The sequence below is a fragment of the Petromyzon marinus genome, chromosome 44, assembly GCF_048934315.1.
Source record: "Petromyzon marinus isolate PM22_M1 ecotype Great Lakes invasive population chromosome 44, UKy_Petmar_22M1.pri1.0, whole genome shotgun sequence".
In the NCBI taxonomy this organism is placed as follows: Eukaryota; Metazoa; Chordata; class Hyperoartia; order Petromyzontiformes; family Petromyzontidae; genus Petromyzon; species Petromyzon marinus.
Genome location: NC_133710.1, coordinates 2,659,700 through 2,684,473, shown reverse-complemented (window position 1 = coordinate 2,684,473; position 24,774 = coordinate 2,659,700). Strand labels below are relative to the sequence as shown.

General features: G+C 48.2%; 1 protein-coding gene across 7 annotated transcripts in view; it reads right to left on the bottom strand.

The window, feature by feature from the left end:
• Positions 1–1,446: 1,446 nt before the first annotated feature.
• Positions 1,447–24,774, bottom strand: part of LOC116951823 (monocarboxylate transporter 13-like) — a 77,770-nt gene continuing 54,442 nt past the window's right edge. The window contains exons 2-9 of one of the 7 annotated variants that reach the window (XM_076073922.1): positions 20,711–20,854; positions 17,639–17,735; positions 16,528–16,627; positions 15,082–15,371; positions 12,724–12,867; positions 10,110–10,243; positions 8,353–9,190; positions 1,447–7,729 (exon numbers count right to left, since the gene is read on the bottom strand). In XM_076073922.1, coding sequence (XP_075930037.1) covers positions 7,509–7,729; positions 8,353–9,190; positions 10,110–10,243; positions 12,724–12,867; positions 15,082–15,286 — 1,542 coding nt within the window. In that variant the 5' untranslated portion in view covers positions 15,287–15,371; positions 16,528–16,627; positions 17,639–17,735; positions 20,711–20,854 and the 3' untranslated portion in view covers positions 1,447–7,508. Of the gene's footprint in view, positions 7,730–8,352; positions 9,191–10,109; positions 10,244–12,723; positions 12,868–15,081; positions 15,372–16,527; positions 16,643–17,638; positions 17,736–20,710; positions 20,933–24,774 lie in introns of those variants that run through there. The other 6 variants (XM_032970583.2, XM_076073925.1, XM_076073924.1 and 3 more) reach the window with 6 other exon arrangements.

The window sequence follows — 24,774 nt, the reverse complement described above, 5'->3', positions numbered from 1 at the left end:
CCCATCCCTTATTAAATAGTGGCAAGGCAGGTACGTATACACGTTTTGTCGGTGTTGTCGCTGTTAGCAAAATAGAAACAAAAAAAATTGCGTAAAGTTTTCGCGTCGGCGTTCAGCCTCCACGCGCCAGCGGCCTCAGAGATTCAACGCCGCCGCGGTGAATTGGCGCGTGCCGCACAAGCCGGGCGGCCCCCACCGCAGGGCTGGTAAACGAAACGACCTTTGACCCCTCTCAGGTTTGCACGGCCAAAAAACACCTCGGCTCTGATTGAGGTCACGCAATTACCCGCAAACTAAATTGTTACGACAGAATAAATACAAATTCGAGCAATGGCTCGCCTAGCCCTCCACCCCCCCCACACCCCCCGGGGTTAACGAGGTTTTCCTCCCCAAAAAAAATAAAACAAGAGATGATGAATCTCAATAGCTTCGCGGTTAAATTTAACACGGCGATTCACCCCGACACCCACACTGCACTTTGTCATATTGCACAGCCAGCTGCAACCAATTGTTCTGAAATTAATGTGTGCTGTAGGTAGGTAAGGGCGCAACGACTTACAATCGCGTCGCAAGCCGAAGTCCACGGCGGCAATTAGCTCAGCCCATCATGCCTCTCTACGGTCGTTGAAATGAATGCCGCTTTGTTGAAAGTCGGCAGTGGTTGCCCTGTGGGGACTGGCTTCGCGCCATGAGAATTTCGACTTTCCATCGCTGGATGACGGCGGCCAATGAGAGAGGGGTGCCAGTCCATTTGCTCATTTGATCTCGAGCTAGCCTCACCGGGTCCTAATACTTTATTTTTTTTATTTTTCGAAAGTTCTTGCTTGAGATACCGGACTCATTGTTGAGAACATCCACACGTCAAACGGGATTGGCGGGGGGTGGGAAGAGTTCAGGTATGAAAATGTCAGGCAGCGAGCCACTTTCTGTCCTGCCTTCCTGCTCGTGGGGGGAGTTGCCCTGCAGATGGGTGTGTCGTGCACACGACACACAGTGAGTTAATCGCCGGTCACAGTGCTTGGTTTACACACAGGATTGTCATCTCTTAATCTACCAGACGATCAAATCACCCAGAAATGTGCCCCATCTCGGAAGCCAAGCTGGGTTTGAACCTGGATAGTGCTTCGGTAGACAGCAGAGGGCAGTGCACGCGAAGGCAATTTTTGTACCCGATTCTGCTCTCACGTCTATAACACGCCACCTTCACTAATACCGTAGTGACCATCGGTTCGTGAAGTATGGTCAAACAACCCTCCGTTATCTGCACGGCATCAGGCGGATCCTCATCTAGCAGCGGATTGGCAAAAGGATCATGCACGCACCCGGACAATATCTTAGTGACAGCAGCATTTTGTGGAGCATCGGGAATCCTGGCAACGCGTCAGCTGTGGGACAGCAGTGCGAGTGTGAAAGTGCCGCTTCATAAAGAGACTCGGGCACAGGATAATAGATGTACGTGGATTCATTTATTTATAACGAGTTAACAGAATTCTCTCATTTTGCAGTGTTAAACTACGACACGGCCATGAGCTCCTTCGCGCGCAGAGAAACTCAAAGTAATGGAAGGGACGCCTCGACTCTCAGCAACAAACGTGATGCGTGCTCACGAAACAGCTCCTTCACGATAGGTCTGCGGTGGTCACGGCGAGCCACTGCTTGTGCAATTATTGTACTTTGCCACAGTTATTCTGCATTTGTGATGTTTTTGCTTCACGTTGCGTCACCATGTGCATCCCAATTGCGCGAGAGATGCGTCCATTTATTAATAGGTGTTTCATATATTTGGTATTCGCGACATTCTGATGGCGCGAGGCTATCGCAAAGGCGCTCTGTTTCACTGACGTAGTTTGAAGTTGTTCCAGTGGGGGGCGATGTTAATGTACGGAACGCCAAATGAGTAATCTGCGCCGTAAATGTAAAAAAAATTTGGCTACATTTGACCGTGACGCCGGCATGCAATGGCCTACTTTTTCGGATGACATCACGGAATCTCTAACGCCCGCCACGAAAGAGATGGTTGAATATTTCCTTTATGGTTCGTAGACCCCGCAGCATTAACTTGGGCAGTCTGCTGGAATCGGACCGTGAATCTCTCTGCAACGAGCAGAGAGGTTCCTCCGAGAAACTTGGGAGAAGGCAAAGCTTATTCCGGCGACCCTTCCGTAGGCCTCACCCACTACAATCACAAGGTGGGGCTCTCGGCCCATGTATATGTAGTGTTCGATTTCACTCGGGACAACCTCTGTCTTTCTTCGAACACCGCTTTATTTACAACTCTCAGCACGTCCTCCACATTCCACGGTATCCTGGTCGCCACGGCTCGCTATCCATGCTTCACCCGACTCGCTCGCCACCTTTGTCTCTCCACGATCACTTCGCTTACTCCGCCGATAACTTCTTCGTCTCCGCTCTCCGCTATCACCGTCACTATGCTCTCTCCACTGCTAACTGCTTCGTTTCCGTTCACCGCTATCACCGTCACTATGTTCACTCCACTGCTAACTACTTCGTTTCTGTTCACCGCTATCACCGTCACTATGCTCGCTCCACTGCTAACTGCTTCGTCTCTGTTCGGCTCCGCTATCGCTACGCTCTCTCCACTGCTGGCTTTTCTCTTCTTCAGCTCCGCTATCACTATGCTGTTTCCAAGCTCCGTCTCCCACTGTCTCCAAGCTCTCCGCTCTCCAATTTCCCCGCTGTTCACTCCGAGCTCTCCACTTCAACCACCAACTCCCAGCTCCGCCTTCCAGCTCCCCAAACTCCAACTCCAACCAAGCTCTCCAACTTCAACCCATCTCCAAGCTCTCCACCCTTCAACTCCCGCTGTTGACTCCAACTCCCGCTCTTATACCCGCTCTCATTACACCCCCCATTAATTAACCCGCGTCCCAACGGCTCTCCGCGTGACCGTCACACCTGTTTCTCGCCAGACTTCCAGACGCCCCTCCGGCCCTGGCAACAGCACCAACCAATCACAGCCGTCCACGGCTCACTCAGCTTAATTGCCCCAACATAACCTGCACTGTATTCGCCTTCGCTGCAGGCTGACCCAAGGTAACCCGTACTGTATTTGTTATCATGTAATCACGCCGTTTCCACAACGCACCTTCATACTCCACTACATCTATACACCGTTGCATTACAACGGATATCTCGTCCACGACTGGCAAGTACGGTACAACATTTAATGATGCCCGAGGATGGCCTTCATATTTTTGCAGTCACAGGAGACCGAGATAAAACCAGAATGCCCTTTGCTTTCTGGTTTGAAATCAGGACTGAAATCCAGGTCAGTGCTGGATCGGTTACAGCATCAAGTTCCATTGTCTTGTCAAGGTAAAAGGGATTAGGGTTCCAGTAATTTTTATGCTGCGTGTGTTCGGCACGCACACACTCGCTGTGTGCATTTCTTTTTTGTCAATTTCCAAACCAGCGTTGTATAAAACGCAGCAACTTTACCCCTGCCCGCTCTGACCTGGAGTCGATTGGGTCACGCGGGTTCAAATCGCGGCCAATCACAAGCGCTGCTGAGAGCACATTGTTCACGCCGGCAGAACTTTGACGCACGTTGTGAATTTCCAGGTGCAATATTTACAAGTGTCGCGACCCACGCGGTGAATGAATCTAAAAATGTAATCGCTTTCCCTCGATAAAAGCAAAGGCCTCATATACGGTCTCAAATACGCGGTTGCTTTGTGACCGTTAAACTTTGATCTCTATGGGGTTTAGAATTACTCTCCAACGGTTTACACAAATCCTTTAGCTTTTAGCTCGCGCGTTTAATATTTGTACTTTAAAAAATCAAACTTCCCAAATGCAGCCTCCCTCCTGAAAATAACCCCCAAAGTTTTTACACTCAAGGAGGCTTTGCTGGGTAAATAATTGATACTGATTATCAATGGGTCTCATCAGCAAAAAAAAATCACCTTGGATGATAGATACAAAAGAAGTATTGTTTGTGGTGAGTATGGTATGGCAAAAACCAATAAGGGGTAGTCAAGCAGTTTCTTTTTTAATAAAGCTGGTTAATATTACGGCACACACTCACACTTGTCAATGTATTTCAGCAGCATCATTGCACATGTTTGTATGCCACTATGCATCATACCTTAACTTTGGCTTAAAAATAAGCCTAATAACAATACAACCTAATAATAGGTTTGTGTGACATCTTTAGTCCTGCTTTTAAAAAATGTGACCTTTTACACATATATACAGACTATGAGATTATGAATAAAGACAAAGATCCCCTGTATAGCCTTACCATACTGCTGGGGCAAGTGCAGTTAGCAAGCACCTATGAAGGCCGATACGATACTCGAGGGTGTGGGTGGCCAGCACCATGCCCGGCCGCCTTTGTCTCCCCAGTTGCAGTGTTTACACATCACACTCGGTACTGATTTTAGGCTGCGTAGACCTAGGGGAGGCTCAAGCCTGGATAAGATATTCGTCACTGTTGTTGGCCATGAGTGGGAATTTAACTTGGGTCGCCAGGTTCGTAGTGCAGCGTGCTAACCACATTTACGAATAAAGTGTACACATTCACACACATGTTCCATACATGTGTAGTGACATTGAATGAGTCTCTGTAGCGCGTGCCGCTGGGAGATTGTTAGACAATGGAATTAGGGGTAGCAGCCCGTTCTACAAGTTGGACCTGTGGGCAAGGCACGGAGCCCTCTGGGGGATCCAGAGGGGTGCAGGGCCGAGGGCGGAGCCTGGCCATGCTGGGGAGGATAAAAGGCGAGCTCCGGCTCACAGTCGGGGCTGCTGCCATCTGGAATGGAACTCGTCGTGCTGTCGTCGGCGTAGTGATCTTTGCCCTCTTCAAGCTGTGGGTCTGGCAGCATGTTGGCTGTCCCTACCCAGTATGTAGTTATCCCCTATGGCTGTGAAGGCCAGAATAAAGGAGAGAGAGTGCCTCCTACTAGTGTCTGTGAATTAGTACACTACACGTGTGTATGGAGCATGTGTGGACAGGATGAGGATGTAACTCGGCTGTTGGAGCATAATAATATCATCATCATCATCGTCCCTCCACGGTACAGTTGCCACCTGTCCTGTTTTTTTTCCCAAGAGTGTCCTCTTGCCCAGGTCGCTGCTGTCCTAGGAATTATGTCCATCTTCCCGGGACATTAAATCTCTCGTTTTAATTGTCTCCGGCATAAGAATACACCACCTCAAGGCAGTGCATTCACGAGTAGTGCTGTCCTCTGACATTTGTAGAGATATTCTCCCCATATGTCCCGTCTTTAGTACCCGGAGGTGGCAACCCTATCGCAGGTTTTGGAAAAGGAGATCCGCCTGGTTGAAGCTGAATCGTTCGTTGGCAGGTCAACGGTGGCTACGCCTTTGAGACTCTGTCCCTTACCATAGGAATGTGGAATTTCCACCATCAGCTGAAGACCAACAGTGGAGGTGTGTGCCGGCCAGTGCTTGTTTGAGCATGAAAATGCCTTCGGTTTTGTTGAGGGCACGTGCTGTACGATTGTACAGCACATGTACCCTGTGCATTGTTATCACACGCACTGTTGTATAGTGCATTGAATGGGCGTGCAAAGGAATTGCCCCTGCACCTTGTCGCGGTTCGATGGCCACGATCTCGTTTTGAGGATGATTATTTTTTTTGGTGGTGGGATTTTATCGTCTTGATCAAGTTTCTCATATTTTTTTTCTATCTTGGTATTTTTCCATCAGTCTACAGGTTACCACGGTGTATTCGTAGCGCACGATTGGCGCACATTGTAAAATAACGGATCCTTCATTGGCACGATTCCGTGCATGTATCACGAGCACAGGAATAGATTTTGATTAAATATCGTTACATGCCAACTTGAATTTAAGAGACAATGGATATGATTACAGACTGTTGTGCCAAGTCTGGTTTGTTAGCACCCATGAAGGGCAGGATGGCACGCACGTGCAGCCACCATTTTCCCCATAGTGCCAATTTTCACATTCGCAACATGCCACAAATGAAAACTAAACTTTATTTTATTTGACCAGGTAAGGCCCACTGAGCTATATAGCTCTTTTTTTATGAAATGACCTGGCTACAAATGATAACTCAACGATGTGGCTTATCATGTGGAAATGTATAGCAGCCAAATACTCTAAATGCACGTTGATTCTAAATGTGGAGGGAAAAACGGGAGGATTTGGAGAAAAACTTTAACTATGCAGGCATGGCCAGGGTCGGGATCGAACCCATGACCTCCTGTATACCAGGCGAGCGAGTTAACATCTCCTAGCCACCGTGATGTCCCAATCTCATTGTAGGCTTCGTTGGTCTAGAAAAGGCCTCGGACTGGTTAATTACCCAATTATTACTGGTGTGGTTAGATCACGATTAGGAATCGAACCTGGATTGTCAGAATCAGAGCAGGTTGTGCGAGTCATTACATCGCTGCTCTTTCGTGTTTACACGCACACGCAGCGTTCACTCATACATACATATTGCCGATTGTGACTAAATAAATGGTTGCTGCTTATTCAAATCATATTCAAACATCACTTGATCTTCTTTTTTGGGTCCAACAAGGGTGACCCAAAGATTGACCCTGCTTAGTAGTGTATAGAAACATAACCGTGCTCTGCCCATAGAAACAGAGAACACTTTCTCTCTGGGTGCACAATGCTCCATTAATTCATTTAGCTAACTTTTTACTGTATGGGACCTTTCTTGCCAGTATATATAAAAAGAACCCAATATATTTGATCCTTTTTGGCAATAAAACAGATGTTAACATGTTAAAACACCAAACATAATTATTTTATCAAGGAATCCTGTCTGCATTAACCACACGTACTTGTGGTGAGCATGCAAAAATTGCTTTCTAACATCTTAACACAACTGTTTTATTGCCAAAAAGGGTAACACCTATTGTTATAACTTCTTACTGGTTCACAGCACTGATATAATTTACGTTTTAATCGGCACTTTTAGCTTTATCCCCATTTACATCCATCTTTGTGCGCGTAGAGTCAAGCAGTGTCCTCTTTGGAACTTGCTCAGTCAACTTAGAAATAGGAATAGGTCGCGGGAGGGAAAGATCCCGGAAGGTGACACCTCCGACAGATGCGGAGTTGCTGCAATTATCCTCGGTCGCCCATCACTCGTGCAACTCCTTCACACTTCACAAACATAGGGAGTGGTTTTCCACGTGTCCACTCATCTAATAGACAGTGTTCATTAACTTGAGCCCTCAGCAGCAGCATTAACTGAATTAATCTGATTACGAAAAGGTTTTTTTTGGCACCATCCATTGGCCAAAACCCGGATTCAAACCCATGCCCTCAGCAGTGCTGGCTCGGTGCCTCTGACACGTCCATTATGCGCCGACATCAACTCACCTATGGAGAGACTGGCCCCTACCATAGGAATGTGGAATTCCCACCACTGGCTTAGGGCCACCGATGGAGATGAGCGCTGCTCATCGAGTCGCTTTGAGTCACCTCGGGGAAGGGGGGGGGGGGGAGAGGAGGTGGGGGAAAGGGGGGGGGGGACGTCAAGGCAGAGCCGACGGCTTCTCGTACACGTCCGCGGAGGGGCACGGCAGGAACGCGTCGCTGCTCGTCTCTGGCTCCTGCTCCTGCTCCTTCTGCCAGCGGCGCCGGCGCCGCCTCCTCGCGATGGGGTCGAGCAGCAGGATGAGCACGCACAGCGCCAGGCCGGCGCCCGCCATGTAGAACGACATGTCGTAGTTGCCCGTGATGTCGTGGAGCCAGCCTGCGGGGACGAATGGGGAGGGAGGGGGGGGGGGTGTACCGACAGCTCGGGGTCACGGGCGCCCCGAACGGTCCCGGCTCGGGGTGCGACGATGCATCGCGTCGAGGAGCGACGGCCATTCTTACGGAGTGCTGGATGGTTCGTCGAATAGTGGCAGCAACGCTGGCGAGATGTTAACTACCTCGCCTGGTATGCAGGAGGTCGTGGGTTCGATCCCAACCCTGACGCCTGTTTACGTGGAGATTGCATGTTCTCCCCGCGGATTTTTCTCTCGGTCCTCCGGTTTTTCACTCCACGTTTAGAGTATTTCGCTGCTATAAATTGCCACGTGATGAGCCATATCATTGAGCTGTCATTTGTGGCCTCGTCGCTTCTGAAAGAGAGCCACATAGCTCGAGGGTCCTTCCCCGGTAAAATAAAAAAATGGTTAAATAATAACAATACAAATATAGTTATCGGCAAAAAATTGTGAAAAACTACTTTTTTTAGGTCAACAACTCGGGCCCGTTTTGCAAATGGCGGCCGCCTGCGACATCCTAGCCGGCGAAGATGGGAAACCGCGCGCAAGCCACGCTCGGCAGGACGTGGCTCACGACGACGACGATGCCGCTGGCTCCGCTTACCTGCCGCGGGGGGTCCCAGCAGGATGCCGACGCTCTGGAACATGAGGGTGACGCCGTAGGCGCTGGGCATGCGCGCCACCCCGACGCAGTCGGCCGCCACGGGCATGACGAGGGAGCGGCACGAGCCGACGAAGAGGCCGAAGCACACGGCGTAGACGAGCAGCGTCGGCAGCGTGCGGCACAGCGGGCCCGTGAAGAGCGTGAGCGCGCACAGCGCCACGCAGATGGTGTAGAAGTCGAAGCGGCTCACGAGCTTGAAGTCGGAGAGCCAGCCGGCGGCGACGCGCGACGCCGTCTCCACGCCGCCGATGACGGAGAGGAGCAGCGCGCCGCTCGCCTCGCCCACGCCCAGCTCGCGCGCCCGCGCCGCCAGGTGCACGTACGGGATGAGGTAGCCGAACGAGAAGAGCGTGTTGGAGACCAGGAAGAGCGTGAACTGCTCGTTCCGGAAGAGCGTCGGGTCCAGCAGCTTGTGGAGCCGCGAGCGGAACGTGCTGTGCTGGCGCCCGTACAGGGAATGCTCCTCCGGCGGCTGCCGCGCGGACCGCAAGCCGGCGTCGGGTTCTTCGGGCGGGAGGACGATGCGCGTGGCGGCGGCGGCCGACTTGCCGGCGCCGTCGGCCGGCTTGCCGGCGCCGTCGGCGCGGCCGCGCGAGCGCTGCTCGGCGAGCGCGAGGCGGATGTTGGCGAGGCGGCGAGGCGGCGCGTCGGGGCTCGGGGCGACCACCTCGGACTTGAGGTACAGCGGGCGGATGACGGCGCCGCACGCGCACACGTTGAGCATGCCGCCGCCGATGAGCAGCAGGGAGCCGCGCCACCCGTACTGCTCGATGAGGAACTGCGGCGGAGGGCGGGAGGGGGCGAGACGGAACGTTACTGAGGAGAGCGCCGTGTCGGTGTCGCGAGGCATTTCCCAGGATCGTCCTTTCTCTTGAGGTCGCTGTCCTGGGAAATTTATGTCTGCCCGGGACACGAAAAGTCTTTGGGTGGGTTTTTTTTGTGTCAGTTGCATAATAATTCCCAACTCAAGACATCGCATTCACGTGCAGGTCTTCTTCCTTGATCCGCTATTCTTAGATATTTTGAATGTCCAGATATGTTCTGGGTTTTTGTTGTGCCTCCGAAGCGGCAACAGAGACAGCTTTTATGATGACATGAGGACACCGGATCAGTCACGGTACTTGGAATTTCACAAGGCAGTCGAAAATGTTTTGTAATTGAAATTTAGTGTTAACCCATTGAATGGTTCTGTGTTGTCACCTTACTTGGCCATTCCCTGACATGGCATCTTGCTCTGCTGAGTAAAGGCATTCACAAATGACTGCTACTACAATTGGGATACAATTGGTAATAAAAGCCAATCAATAATTACAACTAAGATTACAATGTCAGACATAACTTGTCAACAGGGTGTAATCAATACAAACTCTGTATTATGCCTTGATCAGTGTTTTTTTTTGCATGCGAGAGGAAAATGGGTGACCCACGGGTATTCAACTTTGCGTACCTTGCAGAAAAAAAGCAAATCGTGGCACTTTCTAGACTACCATATATATATTGGGTAGCTTGCATTTGAGCAGTTCGGGAGTCCCCAGCGCATGATGAAATCTGCGATCCACCCAACTTGGGATTTCAGGCATTTGCTGAACAATTGAGATGCATTTATTTTTGAAAAACATCTCAGGGCTGCTGAAATAACTCTTAACGAATAAATGACTCCATGAATGAAAGTTCAAGACACGCGGGTGACCGCACACCTGGAAGAGCGGTGCGAGGATGAACGAGGCGCCGCTGCCGCACACCCCGATTCCGGCCGCAAACGCTCGCCGCTTGTCAAAGTAGCGCCCCACCTCGGCGTTGGTGAGCGTGTAGGCGATGCCGCTCCCAACGCCTGTTCGTGGGGCAGTGCACGGCGGGGTCACTGAGGTCAGGAGGTCAGCTGACTCGGGTAGGGGAGGGGGGGGGTTAACGTTACCACATTTTTGGAAGGGCTCAACTGGGGAACCCGGCGACCCAGCTTCCATTCCGGTCTCATGGTCAACACCCAGTGACGATTATCTGAACTGGTCCTGGGCCTCCCCTAGATAGACTCAGCCCTAAACGAGTACCTGGTGCGGTGTGTAAACATCGCCACTGGGGAGACAAAGGCGGTCGGGCGCGGTGCTGGCCACCCACCCCCACGTGTGCTGTGCCGGTCTTCATAGGTGCTCGCTAACAGCACTCGCCCCAACAGCCTGTTAAAGGCTACACAGGGGATCTGTGTCTTGTTGTCAACTGGGACATACGGTGAGCTGGCATTCCCCATTAGCCCCGCCCACTTTACAATAGCCACGCCCACTATTCAGGTAGGCCCGCATCATGAATCGAGTGTAAGGCCAAAACTCCCTGAAAAAGGCAGCGTCATTGACGTCATTGACGAATGTGTTAAATTTTGTGTTGAGTTAAGCGGTGCCCTAAGGCCAGGGGTCTGCAAACCAAAATTACAAGAAGGGCAATTTTTTTGTTCAAATTGGGTTAAAAAAAAATAAACCCCCTCAATATTTCAAGAGCCGCAATGCGATGTGAATAAAGCCACGGAGCAGTCCTGAAAGAGCCACATGCAGCTCCTACCCCTGCCCTCGGCAAACCAGGTTTGTTTGTTGGCGGACATCCGTGAAAAAAGCGCACTGCAGCTTATCGGATTTCTCCAGGATAAATGAAGATTTCTGAGCCGGCTGGTCAGGATTGGGGAAAAACGTAGCCCCCTTTCACCCAGGCAACTGGAGAGCTTTACTCGGTGCCTATGCCAGAGTCCTATATAGACCCTGTGTTCGAATTCCAGTCTGCCACTTGCTCAACATCAATTGCGTTGTTGTTCTCAGCCTCATCACGAAGAACCGCACGTTGAAATGTTTACGTGTAAGCCAAGTGTCGATTCGCCTGTCGAAATTGCCTCATAATCATTGAATTATTTGCGTCAAACTTGAGCGTCGAATTCGGCAACGTTCCTGCGCAGAGCAATGTTGGTGCCGTTATCACGTGTTGTGCAAATATCGCTTGTTAATAAAGTCAACTTCGTCGCTTTTGTTTTTACATTACACGCTTTCATTTAACTCACACTCTCTGTTGTTGTTGTATGCTCAAATCTTGTAACTCAATTTTAACACACTTCCCAATGTGGCATCGACTGCAAACGTGGTATACTTATGTCATACTGATGACAATACTATATTCTATCGTAAAAAATAAATATTTATAAACAATCTTTTTTTATATGTTATGTTTCGGCTTGGGTCTAATTGTCCACGCTCAACTGACGTTGGCTGTAATTGCCCACGGCCCCCCTTACGTTGTGGCAAGCTTCGGGGCCACTTCCTGGAATCGTGGAGTTCTTCCATTACTTGTACATTTCATAAAAGCGTGTTTTATTTTAAAGTTTTTAAAAATATTGCTTATTTTATTTTATTTACAAACTAATCACGGCCCACGTAGTCGATCACTAACACACTCTCCTCTCGTCTGGATGGGCCGTGGTAGGCCAGCAGAGCATCGAGGGCAAGAAAATATGGCACCCCAAAGTCTCTGAATGAAAACAAAGATTGTGATGCATTGCAGAGACGTAAACAAAGATTGTGAGTCGTTGTAGAGACGTAAACAATTATTGTGAGGCGTTGCAGAGACGTTAACAAGGTGACAGTGAGATAACGTGAGAGAGATACATAGGTGTACGCGGCTGTTTCAGAGTGTTCGCCTCTAATCCGAATTCAATTCGCAGTGAGGGCTGATGTCAGTTGCGAGTGATATTTCTTTCAACCAGTCCTGGGTACCCGCATTCACCAAACCACACTGGCCAAGACAAGGTGAAGTATGTCTTGAATTTCCCATGATTAATTAAAAATAAAAAAAAATCTGTCGCTTTCTTCTCCACGTCAATTTCCTCTCTCTCTTTCTATTTCCCTGTATTCGCCTCGCATTGCAGGCCGTTTTTGCAGCAGCTTCTGCTGCACAGGGACACCTACCACTGTGGGTCCCCCTAGGCGTTGATCGCCGTAGAGCGATGGAATGGGTTGAGCTGAAGATGCAGGACGACGCTTTAAGAATTTTTTTTTCCTTAAAGGCCTTTTCTCCTGGTTAATTTTGTTATGTGTTCTAGGAGTGTGTGTGTGTGTTGGGGGGGGGGGAGGGTATTTGCATCCGTGGTTAAATCACGAGCTCGCGTGCTTAGCAGATGTTTTAGAATTGCGTGAGTTGTTTACTTGCTTTTAGCTCTGTGCGGTGCCTTGCGACCTTGGGGTGAGAGAGGCGCTTCGCAACCGCGCACTATTCTGATTGTTATTTTGAGTTTTCGCGATGCAGATTCCCCCATCCATCCTCTCGCGCGCACGCACTCACCCGTGACGAAGCCCACCGTGACGTAGAGATGCGTGATGTCCTGCGCCAGCATGCCCAGCATGGTACCCACGCCGCAGATGAGGCCGCCGACCATCACCACGCTGCGACTCGAGAAGCGAGCGGAGAGCGCCACGGCGAGGGGACCTGCGCGGGAGGAGGGCGCCGAGGGACCCGGCACGAGATGGGAAGTCAAACGGGGCGACGGAGGCCCTGCTGAGCGGCAAATCCTTATCTGTCAACGCCTTATCAGTGCCCTACCTTATTACAGAGCAATCCAGACCTTATTGGTCACCCCGTGCCCCTTGTAAATCTCAAGGCTCATCCCATCACAAGGGAGAAACACAAACAAATAGACGCAACTTTTTTTTTTGCCCGTATTGAAACGGCTGCACGCCGTATGAACCTGAAAACTCAATTTCCCTGTACAAGAATAAGAGTGAACTGTATGGATGGACAGGTATGCATACCTTTTTGCAAGGAATCAAGTCTGCATTCACCACACGTACTTGTCTCTGGTGTAGGCCAATGGGTCTCAAAGACAATCCCGTATATTATCAGAGCATGTTACATTTAAAGCTTTCGTGACTGCAGGGATTAATCTTCTTGGTTCTTTCGGTAAATTCAAGTAGAAGGGAAATAATAAAATAATAATAGTAAAACATAATAAAATAAAATTCTCACGACGTTTCGGCCACAACACAAGCAGCCGTCCTCAGGTGAAGAAACAGAACTGCCAATGAACACTGCTAAGCTTGTAACTGTACATCAGCATGATGTACATCATGCTAATCTCCCAGTTACATGCTAATTTCTGACTTTAACATCCTGCTAATCTCTCACATTAACACAGCTACTTCTTTTATACTTTTACGTGACTTTACCGAATAGAACCAAAGAGTATGGATCCTTGCAGTCACGAAAGCTTCAAATCTAGAACTAAATTCTTCTGTTGATATGTAAACTCCTTTGTCAAGGCGCTCTGCTCCTCCCACCCAGCTTAAAAGACGCTGCCAAGCTTAGCAGTGTTCATTGGAGCGCTGTCTTCCCGACAGCTCTGTTTCTTCACCTGAGGAAGGCTGCTTGTGTTGTGGCCGAAACGTCGTGAGAATGTTATTTTATTATTTTTATTATTTTATCAAGTGTAAATTTTTTTATTATTTTATTATTTCCCTTCTACGTGACTTTACCTAAATAACCAAGAAGAGCATGTTCTTATTCTTAGTTCTTTCGGTAAAGTCACGTTTATATATATTTTATTATTTTGTTGTTTCCCTTCAACGTGACTTTACCGAAAGAACTAAGAATATGAATTACTGCACTCACGAAAGCTTTAAATCTAAATTTAAGAGCATGTTCTGTTTGCATGTTCCTCACAAGTACTGCGTGTGGCTAATGCAGTAACTTGATTCCTTGCCAAAGCGATCTATTTGGTGTTTGAACATCTTTACACCTGTTTTATTGCCAAAAACGGTAAAACCTATTCTTATTTTTCATATCAACACAGACAACAATATTTACGCAGAGGTACTGCAGGGAATTGCAATGTTCGGCGAGCTTTACTTGAAATCTCCTCCACTTGAGCCAGCGGAGGAAATTCCACATTCCTATGACAGAGGACAATAACTGGTGCAAGATAACCACTGTTGATTTTCACAAAGCGGTCCTAATTTTATTGACCCAGGGGTGATGCTTCGCTGAGTAGACCACTGGCCAGGATGTGAACTCGGGAACTTTCTAATTATGATTCTCTGGCCCTAAATGTATTTGTTAATGACAATGTCTATTGCTCATCCGGTTGATATTCCCTTAAGACAACCTGGTGCTTTTCTAACTGAAGGGGTTTCGGAAGGACGTCTCTTCATGCCTCTGATAAGGGCACCATGTTTGTGTCTGTCCACTCCTGGATGAGAGCCGCCCCGCATCGTGCAATTCGCAGGGGTTAAAGGTTGTGGACCGTATTGCACCACGCTGTCCAGTGTGGCTCATTGAATGCGGGCAGCGTTGACATTGGAGCATAGCAGAAGTGCAGAACAACAGTGGGGGTTTGCTGCGCCGCCTTCTGGTGTCTGACAGGTACCCCTTCCCCCCAAGCATCCGTAAGGATGATTTGCATTGATTTAGTATCCAACGTCTCGGAAACTCGAAGCGCCTTACATCACATTTCATCTCAACCATTGCAATGCCCTGCTGCGGTTTAGCCAAGGGGACCCCCTAGTGGCAGCTGTCCCTTGGCTGCACGAGGTGTGCACATCGCCGGCCCGATGCTGCCGGTAGGGAGCAGACTGATGTGAGCGCCGCGCGGTGTTCGCCCACGGCATGTGGTGGATGACGAAGCGACGGCTCAATCGCCGAACCCACCGATGAAGAGGGACACGCCGTACATGATGGAGTTGATCCAGGCCGTGCGGCTGCGGCTCTCATCAAAGTAGTCGATGAACTCGACGAAGAAGACGCCGAAGCTCTTCTGCACGCCGTGCGTGAGCGACGTGGATATGAAGCAGCTGGCCACCACCACCCAGCCCCAGCCGCCATCCGGGGGGTTCTCGAAGCGTCTCGCGCCCATCGTCCGCCGCTCGAGAGGCACGGTCCTCGCGGTGGGGCGCCAGGCCGCTTGGGATGGACGCACGGGCGAGCGGAGTCGCCGACGACTGCACAGCAACGACGGTATCAAAAACAACGTAGTGCATAAACTAAGCAATTTTTCAAAATTTTATTTTACCAGGTTAAGGCCCACTAAGATATTTAGCTATATTTTGAGAGGTGAACTGGCCACAAATGAAAGCTCAAATAAGTTTCTCTATCATCACGTGCAAATTTATAGCAGCCAAATAGTGTAAACGCACGTTGATTTTAAATGTGGAGGGAAAACCGGAGCATCCGGAGGAAAATCCAAATGACTACGGGGAGAACATGCAAACTCCAAATATACTGGTCGGGATTGAACCCACAACCTCCTGTATGCCAGGCGAGGCGGTTAACATCTAATTTGTTCCTGCACTATATTATTTCCACTTATTCCCTGGTTCAAGATCAATATGTCATCATGGCCAAAGTTATTGATGCGAGGACATCTCGCGAACGCTTTCTACCCTCCGCCAGATTCTCCAGCTGTTGCACAGAAGACACGCGACCTCCAATATCGGCCCCAGCAGTATCCCACCATCTGCTCTTAGGTCGAGTTGCCACACTCTTGGAGGCTACTCGACTGCCTGTATCAGTAACCTGCCCTTCTCCATGCTCACTGATAAGTGTTACTCCCTCATATGTATGGGTTTTCTCTGGCTTTTCTGGCTTCTTTCCACACAAACCCAAATACTCAAAAATTAAATTCGCTAAGTATCTGCTGAAAGAACATTCCTGAGATTCACTGAGATATTCTTGAGTATATAATTGGCATTGTTATGAATAGAAAGTCAAGTTGTCTCCATACTTAAGGCAGTAAATCCGATATTCCAATAATCATGCCAAGTGTTTCCATATTTAAACCCACTGTTGATGTCCCAAGAGGTGATGCTTATTTGTATCTCTCCCAGAGGTATGATGGGCGAAGCTGACCTGCGACTTTAATTTGAGCTCCATATTGCAATTCTGAGATTACGTGACCAGCGTTTAAATGCAGCTGCATCTCAAGAGGTGGGTTCGGTACCACGCTGCCACTTCCCCGGTTTCCGTGGGAGGGTTTGAATGACCTCGAAGGCGGTCTGTTGACCTGGCTTAGCCGGCGGTCTGAGGACACTGCAGTGTGCAAGCGATGAGGCTGCTTTCTGGCTCGGCGCAAACGCCACACACCAAATAAGGAATCACCTTGTTCTCGTGCTGCAGTCTCCGTGTGCTGTCGCGTCAGGCGCTGAGCCTCGAGGGAAGTGACTCGTGGCAATGGGCCGCACCAGCTCAAGATGTTCCGCTGCAAGGCATCAAACTTGAGCACAAACACGTGGTGTTGGCGCGTATTCCACCGCTCTGCTGACACGGCGGATCGTGCTGAACTCATGTTCTCGAGACAGCTTTCTATTTTTTAAACTATTACAACAAATTTTTTAAAAATTCATTTTACCAGAAAAAGCCCACTGATCTACGTGGATCCTTTTCAGAAGTGACCCTGCCCACAATTATAGCTCAACGAAGTGGCTTATCACGTGGAAATGTATAGCAGCCAAATACTCCAAACGCCTGCTTCTAAATGTGGAGGACAAAACCGGAGGACCCGGAGACAAATCCACACGACCACGGTGAGAACATGCAAACTAAATTTACAGGCGTCAGGGTTGGTATCGAAACCACGACCTGCATACCAAGCGAGATAGGTTACATCTCACCACCATGACGCCCTTGCAGAGCGATGATGTGGCGGGTAGCGTAGTACTTGGTTTACCCATCAACTGAGCCAATTTGTTCAAACAAATAGATTGGATTGCTGAACCTGGTTGGTAATTTTACATTGATTTCGGTCATCATTCCCTATGAACCACTTTTTCTCATTTTAACCTACTGCATACCACATTCTACTATCTCACGTGAAAATGTGTAGTGTGGACATCCTTAGCAGTGGTGCTCATTTAATCCATACAGTAAGAATTATGGACTGAGTCAACTCTTGACCGTGTTTGAACCCAATGACTTGATCGCGATTTGTGCTCTCTGATTGGAGTGCCAGCCAAACGGACGTGGTTAAAGGTTAATTTTACTTTAATAGGTCACGATGACTTGCTCGGAATTAATATGTCCGAAGGTTACGCGGACGTGTCCCCAGTGTGCAACACGTCGATACAAACTAAAAGTTATATTATAGATTAACAAGCATGGGCAGGGTGACTGGGTTTATCCAAGTACAAACACTGATAGATTACTTAGATGTCAGGACGGTGGTGCAGCACACGGGTTAATACATTCACTCAGACAATGGGTAACTGCTTACTCGGTCGTACAGCAGGGGCTTCCGAGCTGAAGAAATACGTTGAATTCTCAGCCGGGAGTCGACTCAGCCCATCGATAGCGCTGCTAATGGGAGCGCTCTGTTGGATGAGGTCGCAGGGAACCCAGAAAGCGAGCGTTGTGTTAAAGATAGACCTGGTTCCACCATAGGAATGTGACATTTCAACACTCGCGTACAATCAACAGTGGGGATAGACGCTGTCCAATACTAAAGAGAGAGTGAGAGAGATCATGGAGATTATTTGAATCCCTAGTGAGTGACTGCCGGTCCGTACACACTTGTGGACTTGCTGTCAGTCGTCCAAATGAACCTTATTATGAAAAGCTAAGGGTCGATATTTACCGGTGGTTGTGTACGGAAGGTCTGACAATAACGTCGTTTAACACCACCATCATTGAATAATAACCCATAACTCTGTGTCATGCCCCATGCGGCACTGTAGTTAAATATTATTTAGTTTATCTCATGGGAAGGCTACAGTGGTAATCTAGTAGAGAGAGAGACTCTGTCCTGTTTATGCAATGAGGTTTTGTTGAAAAGAGATTTATATACGAAGGTGAAAGTTCACCTATTGTACCACACCCTGCTAGATGGCCTTCAAGTACTGCACATAAACAGCTGTTTTCTCGCTTGGAGATGAGTCGGCCGTACCGGTGAGATGTAAATATTAGCCTGGGTTGCATAGGCGGAGTTTGACTTCTATATTTGGGGGGAAGGGGAGGGGGGGCAGACGTTCGCTTTGTCCTTCACATTAGGAATCGCGGGTGCATATAATTCATTTACTTTCTAAATCTTAATTGTAAACTACTGAAAATAAATTAATAAAGGTGTGCAGTTTGGGGGGGGGGGACATTGCCCATCCCCCCCTGTGCCCCCCACCCCCCATGCTGTGCCCCCCACCCCCCATGCTGGATCAATATTGGAAAAAGTGTCCCAAACAGCACGAGAATCATTGCTAAGATTTTTCCCGTTTATTTTATTTCTTCACATTTGTTACGTTTATGCCATTTTTATGTATTGTGCGTTTGTCATTATATTAAATCGTTTGTTGTTAGAGTGATAAGTCAATAAATATATCGTAGTCTGTGTTTTCCGGTTGCCTGGGTGAAGAGCGGCCTATATGTCCTTGCCAAATCCGGGCCAGCTGGCTCAAAAATTCAACAGAGACTGTTCCCCACCATGAGAATGTGGAATTTCCAACCATTGCCTCAGTGAACTCAAGGGAGGCGAATGTGGTCTGGCCGCTTCGTCTTACGAGCAGCAGTGCACTGGGTGACATTTCCCTCTTGACGATTGCTTGTTTTCATCGCATTCTCCCCGCAAACCAAAAAATAAACGCCGTGAAGTCTCCATTGCCGACAATGGATTCTGCCACGCGTTTTGAGGAACATCTTACGATGAAGAGCAAGCCACCGAGAAGACAATATGATCTCCACATCATTCGACCTCCTTTGCCAGTACAAAATATAAGAGTAGGGGTTTTCCCCCTTTTTTCTGGCAACAAAACTGAAACCTTTTTTTTTACAAGGAATCACGTGATGCATTAACCACAATACTTGTGGTCAAAATGCAAGCAAAAAAAACACTCTGATAATATGATGCATTGTCCTTGAAACTGATTGGTCCACACCAGAGACGGCTTTCTTTTGAGCCTCGTCTCAATTGGTGCTAGACCAGAGGACGCCAAAAGGCCTTTTGGCGCCAAAAGAAAGCCGTCTCTGGTGTGGACTAATCAGCTTCAAGGACAATGCATATATTATCAAAGTGTGTGTTTTTGTTTGCATTTTGACCACAAGTATTGTGGTTAATGCACGCAAGATTCCTCGTAAAAGGGTTTCAGTTTTGTTGCCAGAAAAAAGGGGAAAAACCCCTATTCTTATGATCTCCTCACTTTGACTTGACTACAGCAAGATGCGTGAACTCGGAAGAAGACTATCCGGGCAAGGTAAACAAAGCGGTTCTCGAAGAATGCACGTTAATGGTCTGATTTGACTTCACCAACTTGGAATTACAACCCAGCCAATATTTGACTTTTGCAATTAAAAGTGTACGTGACTTTGAAATATAATAATAATTCAGTTTAGCCAGGAAAGCCTCACCAAGTCTTAAGAATGTTAGGCCAATCTCATTAATGAGCGTTCGGCTTGTTCAGAGAGCCAGATTGTAACAATATTTACACTCTGGTTCTGTGATCTGTTAGCTTCTATCATATGGTCGATAACGAGGGTCAAGGGGCCTTTTTCATATTACGTAAGTTTATTCCCCCCACCCCCGCAATGCCGATTGGCTACGTAGGGTGCGAAAGAAGTTCAACATACATGATACATACATGTGCTACGAAGAGGGGCCATTGCCCAAAATGTCACCTATCATGTTTTTTTGTAATTTAAGGCCACAGTTTTATTGACGAATGTTTTTTTTTTGTTGTGTTTGTGCACCACGAAGCAATGTGACAGCAGCATCAGCAAGTATTTTTTTTAAAATAAGAGATTAAATTCATAACCCCCCCCCCCACCCCAGTTACATGAAACGCTTTGAATTATTTTCGGCTGTCGCTGCCATAAATGACAAACTCTGGGAAATGGTCACTTCAGCGGTATCTCGTACCGGCTGGTGCATGTGCTGCAAGGAAGCGACTTGTTCTAGACACCAGAGCCGAATCACAATAAAGTTCCGGTGATCAGTTTCTTTTTGTTGTTGCCAAAAACCAATCGGTAACTCTTGCTCTTCCACCAACATGTTAAAGAATCCCAGCATTTTTTTATGATCAAATGTACTTTTTTTTAAAAAGAGAATGGCTAAAATTGAGCACCTCCTTTTTTAACAGGTCAACAGGAGAGACTGACCCTCTCCATATGAATTTGGAATTTACAAACCAGCTCTTGGCTGCGAATAAAACTAAGCTTCACCTACCACTCGCGGGAGAAAAGGAGACTCGAAAACTTTGAACTATAACAAAACGATTCACGAATGCAAAAAAACTCAGCTCACCGTCGTGCTCAACTCACATCTGGTGGCGACGTTGCCATTCACGAATACAAAAACTCAGCTCACCGTCGTGTTCAACTCACATCTGACGGCGCCGTGTGACCCCAACGGTGGCGAGGATCCCCGTTCCCGCCGCGCTCGCGATTCCGTGGAGCGCGCCCTAACCCCTTGCTGGCGATGGCGAAGCCGGCCGGGTTTTAAAGTGCGTCCCTGGAACGCAGATAACAACAACAACACCACCACCACACACACACAAAAAACCGCTGAGGCTTGCACGTTGGGCGGCACCCTCCTCCCTCACCTCGCTCCGGGGGATGGAGCAAAGGTACCGTTCCATGGATGCGAGCACATACCGACCGCCAAACGCGCCCTCCTCCCTTCCCCGTCGGCGCCGCCCCTTAATGATTCTCTCGTGCTCTCTTTACCTCGGGGAAAATCCTACCCGTTCCAAGACGAACGTTGTTCGCAAAAGACGTTCGAGACATTTAAGCGACTTGCTTGAGCGTGTCTGCGACGTGCGGGAGGAAACTGGAGTGCCCATCGAAAAAAAAACCCGCACACACACCCCATGCATATGCAATGCTGGGGTGTTACGTGTTCCACATGTAGACATTCCAGTAATCTACCGAAGCCGGTAACTGCTGATGAGGCATTATAATTTAATGTTCAGCGTGTTATGAGGTCACTGTTACGGTGTTTAATTTTTGAAAATTAAGTTTATGGAATTGGTTTAATTCAAAAATGAAACAAATGCATATTTTTCCACGTCACACTTAAAATGTGAAAATGACTCGCATATCAGTAGCGTGGGTTAAACGCCAGGAAAGGGTGAGGCAATGCGTGCAGGTCATGATACGCAGCCTACTTTAATAGCGTTCCTTGTGAGGTCAAATCAATCTCATATCAATGTGGAAAAAAGTGTGTTATTATATAAATGATTGAATAATCTTATCTTTCCAAATTATAAAACATGGGGTTGAAGCCACATTTTCGGTGCAGCCTTATGCAAGTCCAGCGTGTGTGGAGGGTCCATGCCATCTCTGTGTGATCCACTAACCCCGTCTGCCAGTCTCCGGATTACTCTCTGCCGCACCTCCAAACGGCGCCGTACAATTAAAGTCGCATCCAAACGCAAGATGAGCACGCGCGCGTGCGTGTGCGTGTGTGCGTGCGTGTGCGTGTGTGTGCGTGCGTGTGTGTGTGCGTGTGTGTGTGCGTACGTGTGTGTGCGTGTGTGTGTGCGTGCGTGTGCGTGTTATGTGTCGTACTCGCGTGCTCGCTAACAGCACATTTGCCAGCGGTGTGTGTGCAGGCTACACGGGGGATCTTTGTACTGCCGTATGCTGTAAATAACTCAGCATATTATAAGTGTTGTTACTAACATACACTTGCATTTTTTTATCCTGTGTGAACATTACTGCTTTTTACTGAAGTCAGACTGAACCTTAGCAGTAGTAATAATAAAATTACATTAACCAAACACATTTCACAACACTTCTCCCAAGGCATCGTACACTCTAAACAAGAGTGCAAATTAACTCCAAAGCCACAACTGTAAATTGATGTGACTGTTTAAAAACGGGATTTTTTTACTATTATATAAAAGTGTACTTTTATTTTAAAAAATAATACAATTTAAAAGTATGAGGTTAAATAAATGAATGTTAAGACGTTATTTAGAATCAGAATATTTATTCATTCTGGAGGAATCCGATGAGCTATGAAGCTCTTCTTCACAGATGTCCAGTAGGGGCGGGATAAGAACGTTACAAGAACAAACAGTTACAAAATCACGATAGTTGTGCAAAGTACAAGAAAGGTCAACAAATGACCCAAACACAAAATAAAACTACACCATCCCCAAGGCAAAGCCCACCGATATATTAACTTGTTTTTCAGAAGCGACCTGGCCACAAATTATAGCTCAACAAAGTGGCCCATCATTTGGACATTTCTAGCAAGCAGAGATCTAAATAATCTGAATGCATGTTTCTAAATGTTTCTAAATGTGGAGGGAAAAACCGGAGGAAAAAATGCACACGACCACGGGGAGAGAGAGACATGCAAATTCCAAATATTGAAAACCATTGCTGGACTGAGTTCCATGCTTGGCATGGGGAGTGAGTTCCATGCTTGGTTTGGTCGAGTAAGTTCCATGCTTGGCATGGGGAGTGAGTTCCAGGTTGTCTTGGAGAGTGAGTTCCATGCTTGGCATGGGGAGTGAGTTCCATGCTTGGCATGGGGAGTGAGTTCCAGGTTGTCTTGGGGAGTGAGTTCCAGGTTGTCTTGGGGAGTGAGTTCCAGGTTGTCTTGGGGAGTGAGTTCCAGGTTGTCTTGGGGAGTGAGTTCCAGGTTGTCTTGGGGAGTGAGTTCCAGGTTGTCTTGGGGAGTGAGTTCCATGCTTGGCATGGGGAGTGAGTTCCATGCTTGGCATGGGGAGTGAGTTCCAGGTTGTCTTGGGGAGTGAGTTCCAGGTTGTCTTGGGGAGTGAGTTCCAGGTTGTCTTGGGGAGTGAGTTCCAGGTTGTCTTGGGGAGTGAGTTCCAGGTTGTCTTGGGGAGTGAGTTCCAGGTTGTCTTGGGGAGTGAGTTCCAGGTTGTCTTGGGGAGTGAGTTCCAGGTTGTCTTGGGGAGTGAGTTCCATGGTTGAGGGCCATGAACACTTCGGTTGAACTCCATGAGGCGAGCGAGAGGCAGAAAAATATCACGGACGGGGAGCGAGCGAACACGCAGTTCTCACAGACTCTGAGGGCGCCATCGCATTTAAAGCCGTCATGGTTACAAGGAAACTCCCTACATTTGATTCTTCTGCACCACAGAGGTAGTTTAGAACAGGAATGATGACTACGTTGAGTATTGAACGCGGGCAAGCACCGTTCTTCAGGACCTCTTCGACGCTACGCGTGAGGTCATCAGGAGGCCCAACGGACATTCTTGTACTCGAATGGTCTCCTGCATGTGTTGTATCTTTTTCCATTAATTGTTAAAAAATATATATATAATAATGGTGAATTTCTGTGTTGGGCGAGGTGACTGACTGCCCAGTAAACATGCCAGCATTGGGCCAATGTTGGCACGTGATTGGAACAGTTGTCCAGACGTTGGCCCATGTTCACTGGGTTGGTCGCTCATTGAACATCGGTGTCATCCAAGCACAGCCTGGAGTTTAGATCAGTTTGCAGATGTCTGCGTTCTTGTGAGCCATTTTGCTTGTTTTAAGTCTTGTATGGATCTGCATCTGTGATTGTAACCTCTGTGGGGAGCGGTGATGTAGTGGTTAGCGCGCTGCGCTACGAACCCGGCGACCCGGGTTTGATTCCCGCTCACGGCCAACACCAGTGACGATTATCTGAACCGGTCCTGGGCCTCCCCTAGGTCGACTCAACCTCAAATAAGTATCGTCACTGGGGAGACAAAGGCGACCCGACGTGCTACTGGCCACCCACTCCCTCGTGTGCCGTGTCGGCCTTCATAGGTGCTACTCGCTAACGGCACTTGCCCCAACAGTCTGTTGAGGCTACACGGGGTATCTTTGTCTTTGTAACCTTTTCCCTATTTACCCCCCCCGTCCCCCACTTTCTCTCACTCACATGTCTCCCCTGCTTTCTCAAGCTAAACAACAACAAGGTCTGCTGTGCAGAGATATCTTGTGTTTTCTTCTGCCCCTAAAGCACACAAGCAGCTTTGATTTTGTGCAAACAGTTGTAAAACATTGCCAGTGACTTACGGACTAGTTTTCAGGGAGTGCTGCCCGTCACCTACCCCGTCCTTCACCACACGGTGTGCGTTTTGTCAGCCACACGCGCACACGAAAAACACACCGGACAAAACTCCAGCATGGTTTTAAAAACGAGCTGCACATTTTCACATCTCGTCTCTCTCATGAACGTGGACACGAACAAAAGGACATGGAACGCAAGCTGAACATTGGAAAAGAATCGCGAGAGAGATGCATGCTGGGAATTGCACTGAGAGACGGAAAGAGAAACACGTGGATCGGGGAAGACGCAAATCAGGGACGTCGTATTGGCTCTAACACGTATACGTGTTAAAGTGATAATTGGTAGTTGTTGGTCCAAAGAATGTAATTATGTTTAAGTTAAATAATGCTCTTACGTTTGTGCATTAAAAC